We start from the raw sequence: 20,762 nt of genomic DNA, 5'->3' as shown, positions 1-20,762 counted from the left end.
TAACGTAAAATACTTATCACACCTTCTAGACATGGTCTCAAGATGGTATCAGAAGAAGCCATCAGGCTCAGGCAAAAGCCAGCAGCGAAAGAGGCCGATCTCACTTCTGTGTGTGATTTTTACACATCCATTCACACCCACTCGTAACCACCCCTACTTGCCTCCTGTCCAATAGATATTGCCAAGAGGTAGTCCTTGTAATATATTTTATTGGCCTCTAGGGGCAGCATTGTCCATGTATCATCTCTATGAGCCCTGGGCCATCTTAGCTAGCCCTTATTCTCTTTGAAGACTGTAATCACACAGATCACACCAGGTGGGATTGAGCCAAGCCCTTGATAAACTTGCTAAATTCCAGATGCACATTCTGATTTGCTACAAAGCTTTGATGTTAACTGGTTACACTCCAACTTGGGGGCTGTCAGAGAAACATATTATAAAGAAACATGTTATACATCTATTTGAACACTACTTCGGTAAGTACTAGTCTACCCGTGATAGAGGCCATCTGCCTGTATGAACCAGGAAGCGAAATTCCCGAACTATGACATTAAACCATGTTGCTTTCCAACATATGCCGCTTTGCGCCTAAAGGGCGCATATCATCCTTCTTCAGACACGGCTCCTATGGAACGGTCCATAACTGTCTTAACATGTTGTGCTTCCCAACATGTGCTTCAGAAACAGCTCCTATGGAACGGTCCATAACGGTCTTAACGTGTTGTGCCTCCCAACAGGAGTACATATGGGCTGTGGTTCATGACCTCCCAGACCTGTTGCCTGGACAGGACATTTGGGTTTTGAGAATAAACTAGGCCTGATCCTAGGAGTGAAGCTGGAATCTGGATTGGAGCACCAGGGAGGAACTTTGAACAATGCAGGGAGTCTGGTGGTCTATTTAGTGGGTTTATGTCCTACAACAGAGGCGGGAAGAGTGGAGGCAAGGGAGTAGGGGCTGAGGCTAACCCTATAGCGTCTCCACTCAAGGGGTTTTCCTGGGCAATCTCGGTACTGGTAAATAACAAAATACAGTATAATATAAAAATAATTGATTTATTGTAAAACCAAAAATACAAATGATATTGTTAAAAACAAACAAAATTGTTTTTAACAATATCATTTGTATTTTTGGTTTTACAATAAATCAATTATTTTTACATTATACTGTATTTTGTTATTTACCAGTACCGAGATAGTCCAGGAAAACCCCTTGAGTGGAGACGCTATAGGGTTAGCCTCAGCCCCTACTCCCTTGCCTCCACTCTTCCCCGCCTTACATGAATAAATTGGATGATGGTACGTTTTAACCTGATTATGTCTTTTTAAATGAAGCTACACTCCAATCTTCGCATGTCCTACAACTGCTTACAGTCAAAGGAATACAGAGTGCCAGTCTGGCTTTAATGTCCTTTTTTTTGTATTTGTTGGTTCTTCAGAGTCTGTGTATTATTCTTTAGAGAATCTTGTGCCCTAACACTTTCTCCCTAGACTTTATTTACTTGAATATACTCAAATAAATGTCCAAAAGTGACTGGCGCCCATCTGTTCACCTCCTCTCTACAAGTCAAGAATCTGACCCTGAGATGAAATGTCAACCCTGCTCTTTAGTGGTCCCTAACAGCCTTCAAGGGTCAGGGGGTGCTTCACGTTCTATTCAGGAATGTTGGTGAAAGGGATATGATACTCTTAGGCCCCATACACACGAGAGGATTTATCCGCAGATACGGTCCAGCGGACCGTATCCGCGGATAAATCCTCTCGAGGATTTCAGAAGATTTCTATGCGATGGCGTGTACACACCATCGCATTGAAATCCGCGCTGAAATCCTCTGCAGATGACGTGTCGCGCCGTCGCCGCTATTATGACGCGGCGACGGGCGCGACGCTGTCATATAAGGAATTCCACGCATGCGTCAAATCATTACGACGCGTGCGGGGAATCCCTTTGGACGGATGGATCCGGTAAGTCTGTACAGACGAGCGGATCCATCCGTTGGAATGGATTCCAGCAGATGGATTTGTTGAGCATGTCAGCAAATATCCATCTGCTGGAAATCCATCCCAGGAGAGATTTATCTGCGGATAAATATCCGACGGAGTGTACACACCATAGGATCTATCCGCAGAAACCCATTTGGTGGGATTTATCTGCGGATAGATTCTATGGTGTGTATGGGGCCTCAAATACATGGGCCATGTTGAAAATTCAGCAGAAAGCTTTAACATTCATGTGCTATCAGTTTTAACTGAAAGACCATGCAGAGGGGTCTTTTATGTGCGCCTTTCTGAAGCCGATTACACTTTCTTATCGAGGAAGAATTTTTTTTCCCCACAACCTCAAAAAATGAATTTGGACTCTTATCTTTTGGTGTGGTGCTTCTTCCAAATATGTACAGTGGTCTATATTAGACAGGTGCAATTCGTTTAGTTCCAAATTCGTTTTTTTAACGAATTCTGACAAATTAGTTAATTCCGAAATTTCCGAATTTCCTCATTTTTACATTTCCAAATTTTCAGATTTCCGAAATTTTGAATTCCGAATTTTCGAATTTCAAAATTTTCAAAAGTTTCAAATTTTGAACATTCGGAATTTTGGAAATTCAAACATTTGAAATAAGGAAATTTGAAATTTTGGAAATTCGAATATTCGAAAATGCGAAATTCCAAAATTGAAAATGCGAAATTCCAAAATTGAAAATTCGAAATTCCAAAATTGAAAATTCGAAATTCCAAAATTGAAAATTCGAAATTCCAAAATTGAAAATTCGAAATTCCAAAATCGAAAATTCCAAATGTTCCATTCGTTATTTCGGATAATTGGTAACTTCAGATAAATGTGTATTTGTTACACTCACCAACAGTCAAATTTAAAAAAGGAAATTCCAATACCTGTAATTTATTTAATAGTTATTAGTTAGTTATTATTTGTCATTTTACTGATTTTCTTTCTTTTTTTTCAGATTTTTGAAAATTCGAAATTCCAAAATCGAAAATTAAAAAAATTGGAAATTAGAAAATTGGAAATTTGGAAATTAGAAATTTTGGAAATTAGAAAATCGTAAATTCCAAAATTCCATATTCAGAAATTCCAAAATTGAAAATTCCAAAATAGCAAATTCCAAATGTTCTATTCGTTATTTCAGATAATTCGTAACTTCAGATAAATTTGTATTCTTTACATTCACCAACAGCCAAATTTAAAAAGGAAATTCCAATACCTGGAATTTAATAGTTATTATTAGTTATTATTTCAAATTTTACTGATTTTCTTTCTTTTTTTTCAGATTTTCGAAAAATTCCAAATTCCAAAATTCCAAAATCGAAAAATTTGAAAATTAGAAATTTGGAAAATTGGATTTTCGAATTTCTGAATTTTGGAATTACTGAAGTTTTTGAATTACCAAATTATGATTTTTCGAATTTCCGGATTTTTGAAAAGCAAAAAAAGAATGAAACAAAAATAAAAACAAATACATTTTTTGGCAGTGCACATGTCTAGTCTTTAAGGACATTCTCATGATGGCTAAAAAGGGCTTAGTCATGGAGTCAGCAAAATTAGTCCTCCTGTTACATAATTAAGTTGAAAAGTACATTTAAAAGAGATACATAGAGGAAGTTTTCTGCTCAAGGCTCTGTTTCTAACTTCTATCCTCTAAATGCTGGGTCCAGAGATGTGAAATTCTGCTCTCGCCAATCTTTGCGTTGTTCCTTAACATAAAGTGCAGTTTTGCTTTAGGCTCATCAACATTTCTAACATCCACGAGGTGGTGAGAAGAGAATTGGTGGGACCTCAGAGACCAATGACGTCCACCAGAAGTCTTCTCAGATTATTTACCTGATCAGTTGGACGTTATCATGATGTTTGCGAGGTAGAAGTTCCTCCATCCGCCACCGCAGGAAGTGCTGAAGGGTGCTGTGCGCGGTTTCCGAGATGAAAGCTCGATTTTCCTGTGTCCAGATCTCCACCCCGACCAGAAAAACCTGGAAGCCGATCTTGGAAAAGATCTAGAATTGGGACGAGTGATTTCCGCTAAATTGACTATCCTTGAATTATGAAAGAATTTATGCTTTGGTAAAAATTTCCTGCATGAAAAACCTTTTCACATTACTTTGCAACGTTTTATTTTAGCGTTTTTTTTAATGGTACTTTACATTTTTATGTTACTTTTTTTTATGCTTTTTTTGTAAAAAATAACATAAATACACAAAAAAAGGGAAATCACACACACAAATACAACTCTTAGGAGCTATTTAAAGCCATTACACCACCAAAAAACACCTATTACCTAGTCTGGAGGAATAAACAGGGGACATTTGAGGAACTGTATATGTGCGTGAGGGATGAAGTGCCCATCTACTACAGATCCAGCAGATCCAGTTGTGAGACACTTATTTTTCTCTAATGACTTGTACCATCAGCGGTGGCGGCTGGTCCCCAAAATTGGGGCGGGGGGGGCACAGACAAACTGAAAAAAAAAAACATCAACCCATCAATTGCCGCCAGTGTGCCCCATCAATTGCTACCAGTGTGTGCCCATCAATTGCCGCCAGTGTGCCCCATCAATTGCCGCCAGTGTGCTGCCAGTCTGTCCATCAATTGTCACCAGTGTGCCCATCAATTGCCGCCAGTGTGCTGCCAGTTTGCCCCATCAAATGCTGCCAGTGTGCTGCCAGTTTTCCCCATGAAATGCCGCCAGTGTGCCCCCCGCCTGACACTAACCTGTCTCGGGTCAACGCTGTCCTCCGAGTCCTCAATGTCTTCTCTCTTCTCCCGTACTCTTCCGTTTTCTGCTATGACACAGTGACGCTGTGATTGGACGCCTGATAGGTGTCCAATCACAGCGCCTGTTGCTTCAGCCAATCAGATGACAGGTAACCAGACCCGGTGCACACGATTGGCCGAGAGGCGGGTCTGTGTCAGGGAAGCAATGTCCCGTATATACTCGAGTATAAGCCGACCAGAATATAAGCCGAGGCACCAAATTTTACCACAAAAAACTGGGAAAACCTATTGACTTGAGTAAAAGCCTAGGGTGTCCATCTGCATGCCTCACTGTCCCTCTCTTTGCCTCACTGTGTCCATGTGCATGCCTCACTGTGTCCATGCCTCACTGCGCCCTGTGCATGCCTCATTGTGTCCATGCCTCACTGTGCCCATGTCTCACTGTGCCCATGTGCATGCCTCACTGTGTCCATGCCTCACTGTGTCCATACCTCACTGTGCCCATGCCTCACTGTGCCCATGACTAGACTTACGTTTAACATGGGAGTATATAGAAGGGGTGCCCGGCTTTGAAAAATCGATGCTTCCCGGCCATAGGTCCCCCCAGACAGCAAACTTTGCATACTTGTAGAGGGGAACTGGGTCTACATGTGTGCCAAAGTTTGGGGTCCAGGGGACCCTTGGCCGGTACCGGGTCCCCAAAGTCCGGAAGATTAGGCACAAAAAGGTGACCCCACGGGCTCTGATCAGAAATCCTATGGTCAAGGGGCCGGGCACATGAATAGGGGCGGCATCGGCAACAATGAATCTATCTATTTGTAATTAGAGCAGTGCAGGAGAGAGGGGGCGGCACTCCTGCGCCCTCTATGGACACACTGCCAGTGAGTCCATCAGACATGTGATGCCCGTGTTCAGAGCTGTCCCTCCCTATGCATTGTCTTGGTAAATTCACTCAGAGAATGACTGATATAGGATGCCATGTACCACCTTCACCTGGGTACTGTACTCTACCTGGCCGAGGTGATGAGCCACGGAGATGAGATGCTGTCTGGTCCTCTCCAGATCCTCCCCATGACGCTGGAACTGCAGAAAGAGATGAAGACAATCAACCTACAGACAAGCAATGACGCTGTGCAATTTTATCAATAGTAGTAGAGCTAATAGGACTCAATGTTTCAATATCTATGGTAAGTTGTCATTTTTGATGTAGGGATTGGTGTGGCGACAAGGATGGAGGTGGTCATCAGTAGACATGTGCATTGCCGAAAAAAGGTTGTTTTTTTTCGGAAAATTCGGAAATTCGAAAACTCGGAAATCCAAAAATTCGAAAATTTTAATTGAGAAAATTAGAAAATTCAGAAATTCAAATATTTTTGAATCTCCGATTTTCAAATTATCAAATTCTGAATTTTTTCGAATTTTCAAATTTACGATTTTCTAATTCTGAATTTTCTAATTTCCAGATTTTGGAATTTCCAAAATTTTCTAATTTCCAAAATTTTCACATTTCCGAAATTTTGAATTTCCGAAATTCAAATTTTCGAATTTTCACATTTCCAAATTCTCAAAATTTCAGAATTTCCGAAATCTCGAATTTTCACATTTCAGAATTTCGGAAATTCGGTATTTCGGGAATTCCGAATTTCGGAAATCCTGAATTTTCGGAAATTTGAAATTTTGGAAGTTTGAAATTTCAGAAATTCGAAAATTTGAAAATCCGAAAATTATTTAATTCGTAAATTTCGGCAATAACGAATTTGTCAAGTGTGGTGACAAGGATCAAGGTGGTAGGTATGTCATTGGGGTCATCAGCGGTCATCAGGTGGGCAGCCTCCTTCATTGGCGTTTCATTGATGAGTCCACTACATATCCAGAGGGCCCAATGGTGATCCCAGGAACACCCCCCTCAGTTCCATACCCTCCTGTCTCCTTGCCATCCAATTGTTGTCAACACAGGCAAATATTCATTATTTTCATTCATTAGAGCCCAACTGAACTCTCGATTTAAAAAAGAACTCCAGTAGAAAAACCTTTCCCCTGTAAGCATGCAACAGAGAAGGACCCTTGATCTCTGTGTGAAAAGCCAAGGTCTCTCCGTCGGGGTCCAACAAATTCCTCCTGCTGAGCTTTACCATGAGAAAAACTCACATGTTCTGCTGATTGGAGAGCTCTAGCTCTAACTCTGCAGGTGTGCATGCAGAGAGACCACTGCTTCCACATAGAGTACAGAGGTCCTTCTCTTTAGCATGCTGGCATCAGACAGTCTTTTATAACACCAGGCTGTGGTGGGTTTTGTGGGTTTTGTGGGGTTTTTTTTAAGCTGAAGAGTTAAACCACCCAAACGATTCATAGAACTTAAGTAATATAATTGGTCTTGAGTCTTAGAGTCGTTATGAGGTTCTCCCAGATGGATTTTTTTCTTATTTATTATTATTATGCAGAGTGTTACAGGAGTGAAATTCATTTTACCACTGGTGATTCTGCCTCTACTAACAGACCCTATCCGATGTCAAAGCACCGAGTCTAGAAGTTCCCATGTGATCAGAAGTGGAAGGGAATGTCCTCCAATCTAGACATGTGCACTGCCAAAAATGTGTTTGTTTCATTCATTTTTTAGCTTTTTTTGGAAATTTGGGAAAATCTGCAATTTGAAGATTCAGAAACTTGAAAATTCTAAATTCTAAAATTCGGAAATTCTGGATATTCTAAAATTTGGAAATTTGGAATTCAGAAATACGAAAATTCGGAAATTAGAAAATCCCAAATTTTTAGATTTTCGAATTCCCGAATTTTGGATTTTTTTCAATTCTGAATTTTCTAATTTCCAATTTTTGAATTTTCTAATTTCCGATTTTCAGTATTTTCTAATTTTGGAATTTCAAATTTTCCAATTTTCGCACTTCCGACATTTTCAAAGTTTAGAATTTCCGAAATGTCAAATTTCCGAAATGTCAAATTTCCGAAATGTCAAATTTCCGAAATGTCAAATTTCCGAAATGTCAAATTTCCGAAATGTCAAATTTCCGAAATGTCAAATTTCCAAACTCTTTTCTGAATTTCCAAAATAATTTTCGAATTCTTGGAAATTTGAAGTTTCGGAAAATCGAGATTTCGGAAAATCGAAAATTCGCAAACTAGAAATTTTGGAAGTCCGAAAAGTCTGAAATTGTAAAATTCGGAAATTTCGGAATTAACTAATTTGTCAAAGTTTGTTAAAAAAACGAATTCGGAGGCACATGTCTACTCAAATCCTCACCCATTGGCCCCTGTAATGAGCCCCCTTGTACTTATGGACCACTTGTGCAGTCAGAAAGCCAACCTTTCCTGGGACAACATGAATAAGAAGTCTCTACAGAAGAAACGTCTCACCTCCTTCTTGTCGGCGACCAGGAATAGCTCAATGTTGTAGTTCTCTCGCTGACCCTAATAACAAAGACATCAAGTAGAAGTATAATTTCCATCAAAACAAAAGATCCGACTCCACCATTCCAACGGCAACTTTCCTTTTAAGCTCCAAAGCTGTACACAATAAAAGCCACAACGGGTCTTGTTCAATGGAGTGCCCAGGAAGCCCAGCTGATTGAAACAATGTCACATGGAGAGTTGCATTTAGCATTTTTGGTGCAATGACCGCCATATTTTCTACTGGAGTCCTCCAATGGCAACTCCAATTATTGTTATTATTATTTATTTGTTTTATATTTTATTTTATTTTTCATTTTATTTATTTATTTTTCATTTTTTTTTATTAATTTTTTATTTTATTTTTTTATTTTTTTATGGTTGAACTAGATGGACTTGTGTCTTTTTTTCAACCTGACTAACTATGTAGCTATACATATCAATACATATGTAAACAGGTAATCAGGCTGGAAGGTGCTCTGGGTAATTACCAAATTACCCCCCCCCCTCCCCCCAATGAGTGTATCAATCATTCACCGGGACTGTGGTGACCTGGCTATTGTTTGGAGCTGGGGGATGATCACCATTTTGATGATATTATGATATTTTCCCAAGGAATTTTTCTATAGAAGAGTTGTCACCTTGGCTCCTGTTGAGAGAGTTACCCTCCTTGGGCATATCTTGGGGTTTGCCGGCCAATTTTTTAACACAGCAATGATCATGGCCAGTGGCATCACTAGGGGGTGGCTACTGGGGCTATAGCCCCGAATCTGGGGCCCATAGCCCCGAGTCTTTAGAGCAGGGTTTGGCAAACCACGGCCCACCACCGATGAATACGGGCACCCGGCCCGTGGACATTTTCGCCACTGTCCTCTTCATTGGACAGCGGCACGTGGCCAGTATCACTGGGGATATAGCCCCGAGTCTCTAGAGCAGGGTTCGGAAACCCGCGACCCGCCACCGATGAATGCGGGCACCCGGACCGCAGACATTTACGCCGCTGTCCTCTTCATTGGACAGCAGCAAGCGGCCAGTATCACTGGGGACATAGCACTGAGTCTCTAGAGCAGGGTTCGGAAAACCCGCGACCCGCCACCGATGAATGCGGGCACCTGGACCGCAGACATTTACGCCCCTGTCCTCTTCATTGCCGTATCACAGGGCTGGATGGGGACGGGAACTGCAGGAGTTAACTTTTTGCATTAAACAGCAGGTGGTTGCCGGGCCATCCTAGCAACCAATCACCAGCCTGTTAATGTGAAAAGTTAACTTCAGTAGTTCCCACCCACATCCAGCCCTGTGATGTGGATCTCTTATTGCTGTACACCTGTGTAAGGTAAGGGTAAGGTACCTACACAGTGTGCGTTTTGTGGGGTGCAGGGGGACAGAGGGCACTACAGTGTGTGGGGGGGGGGGGATATATATACATACACACATGTATATTATATACACGTGTATTCCTGTCCAAACGTATGACTTTCCTTACTTTGCTGCTATGGGCTCTAGCCCCAGATCTTTTGTAGACCTAGCAACGCCCCTGATCATGGCCACATATGTATTGTGATCTCTTGGGTCTCTTTCAGATTATTTTTCCCCTGAGGAACACGTTTTGTTCGAAACACGTTGGAAGTGAAGAGAATTATACCCAATATGTCTTCATCACTATGTGGCCTTGTGTATTGCCTTGATATTTATTGTGTATATTTACATGTGTAGCAGGGCCGTCTTTAATGTTGATTGGACCCTGGGCAAACATTTTATTCCCCCCCCCCCCCCATGCAATTTTGCTCTCCACCTGCTCTGAGACACAATAAATATCAGCTAGACTTAAAAGCTGATTCATTGCTAGAGGTAACAGCACATGATTTCTTCTTGTGGTTTGGTTGCTAGAGATTACTGTACAGTAATATTGCTCACTGATTGGTTGCTAGAGGTTACGAAAACATAATCTCTTTACTGCAGAGGGGCGTGATATACATATGAATGTCGTCTTTATTTACATATGAATGCCACCGGCCTCAGCTATTTACATATGAATGCTGCCGGCCTTACTTATTTACATATGAATGGCGGTTATTTACATATAAACACAGGGTCTGCAGGTGAGTCATCCCTACACAACAAAAGGGCAGAGCTGGTCAGCATTAATAGCAGCACTTCACACTGAGATATCAGGACACAGCACAGAACTAAAACTTCAAGGGACAAGGGAATTTAAACTGAGCTAGTTGGCAAGTATGAGGCAGCTGCTTTGGGCCCCACAACCATGACAGGGCCCAGGGCAGCTGCCCCTTTTGCCCTGCCTTAAAGACGGCACTGATGTGTAGCTAAATACATTTTATAGCTTTTTATACACGTTTTTGTAGAATGCCTGGAAAGTCCCACCCACATATGGAATTGTATACTTGGAGCCCTTTAGAATTTCACGTGGATTTGTGTACAGATATTGGACAGTAATACATGGAGAGCCGTTACCTTGGTGGCAGTAAAATACAAGGAACGTGTCTGGCGGTCATGAGAGTCGGGCGGTGGCGTCCTCTTCCTCAGCATGGTGGCCACAGGTGACAAGGATCCAGAAGAAGGGTGGTGATCAAGGACATAAGTGTCATCTCTGATGGTGATATAGCCACTGTGAAGTAGAAATGGTCATTTTTTTTTCTTGGCGTTTTTGGGGAAATTGTGGTAATCCCAGATAATGGATAAATCCAAATGTTCAAAAGAAACATAGAATAAGTTTTACCAACCCAACAACATTTCCTAAAAGGCTACTACACTAAAATAGATCATACCAGATAAACTCTAACAAACAACTAGACATGTGCACTGCCGAAAAGTTCTTTTTTTTTGTTTTCGTTTTATTCGCTTTTTTTGCTTTTTTTTTTCGGAAATTCGAAAATTCTGAATTCCAAATTTCCGAAAAATTTTTGAATTTTTACATGTTCGAGTTTTTTAGATTCCAAAATTCGGAATTTAGAAAATTTGAGATTAGAAAATTCGAAATTGCAAAATTAGAAAATCTAAAATTCGAAAATCTAAAATTCTAATTTCCGAAAATCTGAATTTCCGAAATACGGAAATACGAAAATGTGGAAATTCAAAAATTTCGAAATCCGAAAATTCGGAAATGGAAAAATTCGGAAATACGAAAATTCGAAATTAACGAATTTCTCAAAATTCGTTAAAAAACGAATTAGAAACTAAACGAATTGCACAAACAACCCTTCAACCCCAATATGGAACAAAGGGGACCCAAAGGGTAACCCCAAGTCGGACTATGATGGCACAGTAAGCAATGTCATAAAAAATATAATCTTTACTAAAACATGGTATACAAAAGACATAAAGAAAAAGTTAAAAACCATATACATAAAGGGGTTAACACTAGGGGGCAATCAAGGGGTTAAATGTGTGTCCTAGGGAGTGATTCTTACTGTGGGGGGAGTGGACTGACGGGGGGGAGGTGACCGATCTGTGTCCCTATGTACAAGGGACACAGCATCTGTTTCCTCTCCCTGACAGGAAGTGGAGCTCTGTGTTTACACACAGAGCTCCACGTCCTTGCTCTGTCACTGCCGATCGCGGGTACCTGGCGGACATCGCGGCCGCCAGGCACGCGCATCGGCACCACTTGACACGGTAGACAGACGTCCACCCAGCAGTTAAGAGCCGCGCTGTAGACGTCTTTCGTCTATAGCGCGGCTCTCAAGTGGTTAATAAAGATTATATATTTTATGATATTCCCATTGTGACGTCATAGTCCCACTTGCGGTTACCCTTTGGGTCCCCTTTGTTCCATATTTCCAATATTATTTACGGATGAGGCTTTTTTTTTTTGTTATTGTAAACCCTTCAACCCCAAATACAGGGATTTTGAAAGTCTCAAAAACAATGATCTTTTTCATTTCATATATAATGGTTAAAGAAGTTAATAATTACTGGAACAATTTACACTCACCGGCCACTTTATTAGGTACACCTTGCTAGTTGGACCCCCTTTTGCCTTCATTCTTAGTGGCATAGATTCATCAAGGTGTTGGAAACGTTCCTCAGAGATTTTTCTCCATAGTGACTCGATAACATCACACAGTTGCTGCAGGTTTGTCGGCTGCACATCCATGATGAGAATCTCCCGTTCCACCACATTCCAAAGGGCAGTGGGGGCTGGTGCACAAAATTTTGGGGGGGGGGGGGGCGCAAACGAAAAAAAAAAATTGCAGCCTCACTGTGCCCATTAAATGCAGCCACTGTGCCATCAATTGTCACCACTGTGCCATGCCATCAAACGCAGCCACTGTGCCATCAAATGCAGTCACTGTGCCATGCCATCAAACGCAGCCACTGTGCCATGCCATCAAACGCAGCCACTGTGCCATCAATTCGCACCACTGTGCCATGCCATCAAATGCAGTCACTATGCCATGCCATCAAACGCAGCCACTGTGCCATCAATTCGCACCACTGTGCCATGCCATCAAACGCAGCCACTGTGCCATCAATTCGCACCACTGTGCCATGCCATCAAACGCAGCCACTGTGCCATCAATTCGCACCACTGTGCCATGCCATCAAACGCAGCCACTGTGCCATCAATTCGCACCACTGTGCCATGCCATCAAATGCAGTCACTGTGCCATGCCATCAAACGCAGTCACTGTGCCATGCCATCAAACGCAGCCACTGTGCCATCAAACGCAGCCACTGTGCCATCAATTGTCACCACTGTGCCATGGCATCAAACGCAGCCACTGTACCATGCCATCAAACACAGCCACTGTGCCATCAATTGTCGCCACTGTGCCAATTGTCACCACTGTGCCCTTTAATTATCGCCACTGTGCCCATTGTCGCCACTGTGCTCATTGATGTCATTGTGCCCTTTAATTGTCGTCACTGTGCCCATTCATGCCGCTGTGCCAATTGTCGCCACTGTGCCCATTGATGTCACTGTGCCCTTTGTCGTCACTGTGCCCTGTAAAATGCCCCTACCCCGCCCGGCACTTACTTTTACTGGAGTCAGCCATCCACGTCCCTCGATGTCTTCTCCCGCCCTCGATGACGCTTCAGCCAATCAGGTTACCGGTAGCCAGAACCGGTCAACCTGATTGGCTGAGACGCCTGTCAGTCTTATCCAAGGAACGCACCCCCGTACGTTCCCTGGATAAGCTTCCGGATACTGAGGGCTGTACTCGGAAAGCCTATCAGAGCCGCTGGCTCTGATAGGCACTTCCGTACAGCCAACCAGCTGCCGTTATTCAGGTGGCCGGTGCTCTAGGTCCGGCCATCTGAATAGACCAGTGGCAGCGGCGACAATAACATCGATTCATGCAATGCATGAATCTATGTTATTAGACTCAGTGGCAGTGCGAGAGCCAGAGGGGGCGGCGCTCCAGCGCCCTCTATGGATGAACCGCCACTGCCAAAGCTTCTCTATTGGATGAGATGTCGTGAGTGTGGAGGCCATTGGAGGACAGGGACCTCATTGTCCAGTGGTGAGATGATCGGATCTTTGTGACATGGTGACATTATCCTGCTGGGAGGAGCCATCAGAAGATGGGGACACTGTAGTCATAAAGGGATGGACATCGCCACCAACAATAGAGTAGGCGGTGACATTTAAACGATGCTCAATTGGTACTAAGGGGCCCAAAGTGTGCCAAGAAAATATCCCCCCCACACCATTACACCCCCACCACCAGCCTGACCCGGTGATACAAGTCAGGATGGATCCATGCACCAAATTCTGACCCCACCATCTGAATGTCGCAGCTGAAATCAAGACTCATCAGACCAGGCAACGTTTTTCCAATCTTCTATTGTCCAATTTTGGTGATCTGTAAGAATTGTAGCCTCAGTTTCCTGTTCTTAGCTGACAGGAGTGGCACCCGATGTTGTCTTCTGCTGCTGTAGCCCATCTGCTTCACGGTGCGTTGTGTTGTGTGTTCAGAGATAGTGTTCTGCATACCTTGGATGTAACGAGTGCTTATTTGAGTTACTGTTGCCTTTCTATCATCTCCAACCAGTCTGCCCATTCTCCTCTGACGTCAACAAGGCATTTTCCTCCACACAACTGCCGCTCACTGGATATTTTCTCTTTTGCCCACCATTCTCTGTAAACCCAAGAGATGGTTGTGTTTGAAAATTCCCAGTAGTTTTTGAAATACTCAGACCAACCTGTCTGGCACCAACAACCAACAACCATGCCACGTTCTTTTTCCCCCCATTCTGATGCTCAGTTTGAACTTCAGCAAGTCGTCTTCACCACATCTAGATGCTTAAATGCATTGAGTTGTTGCCATGCGATTGGCTGATTAGCAATTTGTGTTGCCAAGCAATTGTATAGGTGTACCTAATAAAGCGGCCGGTGAGTGTATATGGATTTGCATAGCTCCCAACTGTCTCTGATTTCGAGGGACTGTCCCTGATTTGGAGCAATGTCCCTCATTCCCCCCTCATTTCTCCCTCATTTTGGTCTGATCACTATAGATGTATATAAAATACACTTTTTATATATCAAAAAGTGTTTTCCAGCCATAAACCTTTCATCCGATTTCTAAATTGCTGCATTTGTAAATTCCAAAAGCCAATATAAAGGAATAGTAGTGGTAAAAAAAAGCACTTGTGGGTTTAACCAATCTTGATTTTTTGGGACAATTTTCCTTTAAGGGGGCTTGACAAGGGGGTGTGTCCTATTCCTGCATACGTTTGCTGATAGGTGTCCCTCGTTCCCATCTCAAAAAGTTGGGAGGTATGGGATTTGACATAACTGAAGTTTTGGGCACCCCCCCCCCCCCTGCGCTGTGTGCCGGTTGGTCCTTACCCCATCTAGGTGGCAGTGGCGTCTCCAGATTTCATATTTAGGGGGGGGGGGGGCAGTGACAAAAGTAGGGGGGGCAACTATAAAATGCAATAACTCAAGCAAGATGCGGAGCACATATACCGGTACAAACAAAAAGGTGTTTCATTGGTGGGGCACAGTGCAATGTTGGGGGTGTCATGGCCCCCTCTGGCCCCACACTGGTGACGCCAGTGCTAGGTGGTGGGATGCTGGCAGCTGCTCTGGTGTCCCCCTTCAGCACGGCGGTGTCCCCTCCACCAGGGCCGATCCTAGGGTCACAGGCGCCTGGGTGCAGAAATATTTCTGGCGCCCCCACATGGGCGTGGTCATTTTACTAACTCCTCCCCTTTACAAATGTTTCTATGGCAATGACTCAACCACAGAAATGCTCCCCCTCGAAGTCTTCATTACCCCGGGATCCTTACATGATCTCTTAACAACAAACAAAATACAGGAAGAGAAGCAGAGTACTTTATTTGGACCTGGAGGGGGGGCTCTATGATGGACACAGAGAGGGCTTCTGTTAGAGAGTCTGTTAGATGTTCGGCGCCCCCACCTCTGCAGGTGCCTGGGTGCAATGCACCCTGCCTAGGATCGGCCCTTCCCTCCACCACACAAGTCACAGGTAGGGATGAGCCGAACACCCCCCCCCCCCCCCCCCCGTTCGGTTCGCACCAGAACCTTCGAACGGACCGACCGTTCGTGTGAACATTTAGAACCCCATTGAAGTCTATGGGACTCGAGCGTTCGATTTCAAAAGTGCTAATTTTAAAGCCCAATATGCAAGTTATTGTCAGAAAACGGGTTTGAGAACCCGGGTCTTGCCCCAGGGAACATGTATCAATGGAAAAAAAAACGGCCGTTTTTTCTGGAGCAGTGATTTTAATGATGCTTAAAGTGAAAAAAAAAAATGAAAAATTCCTTTAAATATCATACCTGCTGGGTGTTTTATAGTAGTGGCACGTGTTTAGAACTGTCCCTGTACAAAATGAGATTACTATAAGAAAAAAAGTCATTTAAGACTGCTTGCGGCTTTAATGTAATGATTGGTCCCTGCAATATGGATGAAAATCACTGAGAAAAATAGCATGGGTTTCTTTAGGTGCAAACTACAGAGCACAAGTGCAGTACTGGTACACACAAAGTAACTTTAGGTGCAAACTACAGAGCACAAGTGCAGTACACACCAGGTAACATTGGGGTAGATTCAGAAAGCAATTGCGTCTGCGTAACCATAGTTACGCAGCGCAATTGCTTAGTTGCGCCGGCGTATCGAGTGCTCCTGATTCAGAAAGCTCGATACGCCGACTGCAGCCTAAGATATGACTGGCATAAGGCTCTTATGCCATCGTATCGTAGGCTGCATTCTTACGCTGGCCGCTAGGTGGCGTTCCCGTAGTGGTCAGCGTATAGTATGCAAATTGCATACTAACGCCGATTCACAACCCTACGCGAGCCCTGCGTATGCAGTTTACGTTGTTCCCGTTCGTTGGGTTCCGTGTAAGGCTGCTCCTGCTATTAGCAGGGGCAGCCAATGCTACGTATACCCGTCGTTCCCGCGTCGCGAATTAAAACATTTAACGTCGTTTGCGTATGTGAATTGTGAATGGCGCTGGACGCAATTTACGTTCACTTTGAAGCAAATGACGTCCTTGCGACGTCATTTGCCGCAATGCACGTCGGGAAAGTTTCCCGACGGAGCATGCGCACTACGTTCGGCGCGGGAACGCGCCTAATTTAAATGATCCACGCCCCCTACGGGATCATTTAAATTACGCGCCCTTACGCCGGGCATTTTTAAGGAGCGCCTGCGCAAATTACGTAGCTACTGCTTCATGAATGAAGCGTAGCGCAGATAATTTGCGTAGGCGCAGGGTAAAAACGGTACGCTGCGCCTCCGTAAGAAGTGCGCAGCGGTACCTGAATCTACCCCATTAGGTGCAAACTACAGAGCACAAGTGCAGTACACACAAAGTAACTTTAGGTGCAACTACAGAGCACACGGGCAATACACCACGTGAGAATACTGCAGCTAGCACAATCAACTGATAGACAGTAAATTAGGATAGGAATAGCTGATCTAGCTAAACTATACAGTGTATAAATATATGTACAACACCTGGGATGTATATATATCCTCTACACACTGTGGGCCGGATTCACAAAGAGTTACGCCGGCGTATCAGTAGATACGCCGACGTAACTCGGAATCTAAGCCCGTCGGAAGTTTAAGTGTATTCTCAAACTGAGATACACTTAAACCTAGCTGAGATACGACGGCCTGCGCCGTCGTATCTTAGGGTGCAATATTTAGGCTGGCCGCTAGGTGGCGTTTCCGTTGATTTCGGCGTAGAATATGTAAATGACTAGATACTCCGATTCACGAACGTACGCTTGACCGTCGCAGTAAAGATACGCCGTTTCCGTAAGAGATACGCCGCATAAAGATAAACCTGCCCCCTAGGTGGCGTATCCTATGTTAAGTATGGGCCGTCGTTCCCGCATTGAAATTGAAAATTTTACGTTGTTTGCGTAAGTCGTCCGTGAATGGGGCTGGACGTAATTTACGTTCACGTCGAAACCAATACGTCCTTGCAGCGTACTTTGGAGCAATGCACACTGGGATATGTCCAGGGACGGCGCATGCGCCGTTCGTAAAAAACGTCAATCACGTCGGGTCACCACCCATTTACATACCACACGCCCCCCTCATCCTCATTTGAATTAGGCGCGCTTACGCCGGCCCCATTTACGCTACGCCGCCGTAACTTAGGAGGCAAGTGCTTTGTGAATACAGCACTTGCCTCTCTGACTTACGGCGGCGTAGCGTAAATACGATACGCTACGCCGCTGTAATAATGCGCCGAACTACGTGAATCCGGGCCTGTAACTTTAAAGGAACACTAAAGGCAGATTTTTTTTTTTTTTTAAATAACAAACATGTTATACTTACCTCCACTGTGCAGCTCGTTTTGCACAGAGTGGCCCCGAATCCTGTCTTCTGGGGTCCCTCGGCGGCTGTCTCGGCTCCTCCTCGCAAAAACTTTCTACCATCATGCGAGCGAGCATGGTGGAAAGCTTTTGCGAGCACGCTCCCGTAATACAGCAGCGGGCATATCACTCGGCTCCGCCCCCCGACGCGTCGCGTCACCCGCTGTGATTGACAGCAGCGCCAGCCAATCAATCCGCCCAGCCTAGCCAATCAACGGCCAGGCTGGGAACCGAACAGGATGACAAGCACGCGCCCGGGACTTTCGAGGGGTCAGGTAAGTAAAACGGGGGATCGGTGGGGGGGGGGGGGTTATTGCTGTCAGATGTTTTTTTACCTTAATGCATAGGATGCATTAGGGTAAAAAAACTTTTACCTTTACAACTCCTTTAACTAAACTGACTAGCCTGCCTGCTCTATCTATCTATCTAGAAAAAAAGACACATGTCTCTCTCTCTCTAGGACTGATCTATTCACTAACAACGCCGCAACACACTACACAAGGCCGCCCTGCAGGCTGCCTTTTATAGTGTGGGGCGTGTACTAAAGCCCTGAGCCATAATTGGCCGAAGCCACCCTGGCTTTGGCCAATTATGGCTCTCCGTTTTTTGCGCGCTTCGATTGGCCAAGCATGCGGGTCATAGTGCATGCTTGGCCAATCATTAGCGCGCAATGCCGCAGTGAATTATGGGCCGTGGCGCGTCACTCGAATTTGGCGCGAACGTCCCGTTTTGTTCGTATTTCGACAAACAGTCGAACATACGTTCGAATCGAACGCGAAGCTCATCCCTAGTCACAGGCCTCTCACCTACTGATTTCAGTTCGGCCTTTACACCCAGCAGGAGGCTCTCACAGCGGAGAGAGATCCCTGGGCATCAGTCAGATCACATATACAAAAGACCTGCTGATACCAATATTGAATGTCTCCCACCAAAAGCTCTACAAAGTCTCAGAGCTCCAGGACCCAGAAAGGACTTATCAATATCTGAGAAAACAGCAAGTTTGTTTCCTCCGTCTCAGTTGCCAAGCCTGGAACCTCGTACCATGTATGATGGGAAACCTACAGTAGGTGGCGTATAAAAACGGTATAAAAGTATAAAAATGCAGAACATTTAAAAGTTAAATAAAAGCGATCCAAAAGTTTCCCTTTAAATGACTGAAATGATTGATTCATACAGAAATAATTCACATTGGAACAATGTGCGGATTTTGTAGGTAGATCGGAGTAGTGATCACTTACCTGAGCCCATGACAGGTACATAGAGAGGCCGAGGATTCCGCAACTCCCTCCACCGTTCCCGTGTAACAGCAATGGGCCTGTGTGCAGAAATACCGTGTTATAGACAGACGCCAAGAGTCACATATACCAGATCTGACCCCCCCCCCACCCCAGTCCCCTAGGTCCCTCTTTGTTTCACAATGTCCTTATCTATTATGAGGGGTTCCCACCATCCCTGTGCTGAGTTCCAGGGTCTGTACACCTGCTGTGCCCATTATGAGGGGTTCCCACCATCCCTGTGCTGAGTTCCAGGGTCTGTACACCTGCTGTGCCCATTATGAGGGGTTCCCACCATCCCTGTGCTGAGTTCCCGGGTCTGTACACCTGCTGTGCCCATTATGAGGGGTTCCCACCATCCCTGTGCTGAGTTCCAGGGTCTGTACACCTGCTGTGCCCATTATGAGGAGTTCCCACCATCCCTGTGCTGAGTTCCTGGGTCTGTACACCCGCTGTGCCCATTATGAGGGGTTCCACCATCCCTGTGCTGAGTTCCCGGGTCTGTACACCCGCTGTGCCCATTATGAGGAGTTCCCACCATCCTTGTGCTGAGTTCTCGGGTCTGTACACCTGCTGTGCCCATTATGAGGGGTTCCCACCATCCCTGTGTTGAGTTCCTGGGTCTGTACACCTGCTGTGCCCATTATGAGGGGTTCCCACCATCCCCGTGCTGAGTTCCCGGGTCTGTACACCCGCTGTGCCCATTATGAGAGGTTCCATCATCCCTGTGCTGAGTTCCCGGGTCTGTGGAAGTTATTAATTCAAAAAGTATAAAGTAAATCAGGAAAAGACCACAATATGGCCACTAGATGGAGCTAATGAATATTTACTTATTACCATACTCATCAGCTCCATCTAGTGGCCACAATGCAGTATGTTTCTGCTTCACTCTATTCTTAGGAATGAATAAATTATGTTTGACCTGGAAAGACATTAGCCTGATAACATTCGATTTTTTCCCCCATTTGCACAGGATGCAACATTTTTAATACCCCCCCCCCCCCCCTCAAGTGACACACTTTTTTTGCTGTATCCCTTTTATGCTAATGCTGTCTGTGGTGGGTATCTGTAACAGCACGCCAATGTGTTTTTGCATTATCGATCGTTTGCATTGATGGCATTGATCGCTTATTATGAGAAATTTTGTGGCAAAGTATGTGATTTTTTTTCTCTCGAAAAAAGGGGGTTTTGCCGCAGGGCCTTCTTCATAGCATCATGGGCCCCTGGGCAAAGTAATACTCTGGGGCCCCTACAATGCAGACAGTGTAGGTAAACCAAAATCAGTAGGGGATATCTAGGGTGTAGAGGGGTCAGAGTGCTGGGGGGATATCTGGGGTGTAGAAGGGTCAGAGTGCTGGGGGATATCTGGGGTGTAGAGGGGTCAGAGTGCCAGGGGGATATCTGGGATGTAGAGGGGTCAGAGTGCTGGGGGATATCTGGGGTGTAGAGGGGTCAGAGTGCTGGGGGGATATCTGGGGTGTAGAGGGGTCAGAGTGCTGGGGGGATATCTGGGGTGTAGAGGGGTCAGAGTGCTGGG

General features: G+C 44.6%; 1 protein-coding gene across 1 annotated transcript in view; it reads right to left on the bottom strand.

The window, feature by feature from the left end:
- Positions 1-20,762, bottom strand: part of ADAM33 (ADAM metallopeptidase domain 33) — a 75,814-nt gene that overhangs the window by 18,769 nt on the left and 36,283 nt on the right. The window contains exons 5-9 of the mRNA XM_040335581.1: positions 19,190-19,266; positions 10,601-10,754; positions 8,093-8,146; positions 5,735-5,806; positions 3,836-4,005 (exon numbers count right to left, since the gene is read on the bottom strand). Coding sequence (XP_040191515.1) covers positions 3,836-4,005; positions 5,735-5,806; positions 8,093-8,146; positions 10,601-10,754; positions 19,190-19,266 — 527 coding nt within the window. The remainder of the gene's footprint in view (positions 1-3,835; positions 4,006-5,734; positions 5,807-8,092; positions 8,147-10,600; positions 10,755-19,189; positions 19,267-20,762) is intronic.

Source organism: Rana temporaria, chromosome 1, assembly GCF_905171775.1.
Source record: "Rana temporaria chromosome 1, aRanTem1.1, whole genome shotgun sequence".
Lineage (NCBI taxonomy): Eukaryota > Metazoa > Chordata > Amphibia > Anura > Ranidae > Rana > Rana temporaria.
Note: the sequence above shows the minus strand (reverse complement) of the source record. Positions and strands in the feature narration are given on the sequence as shown.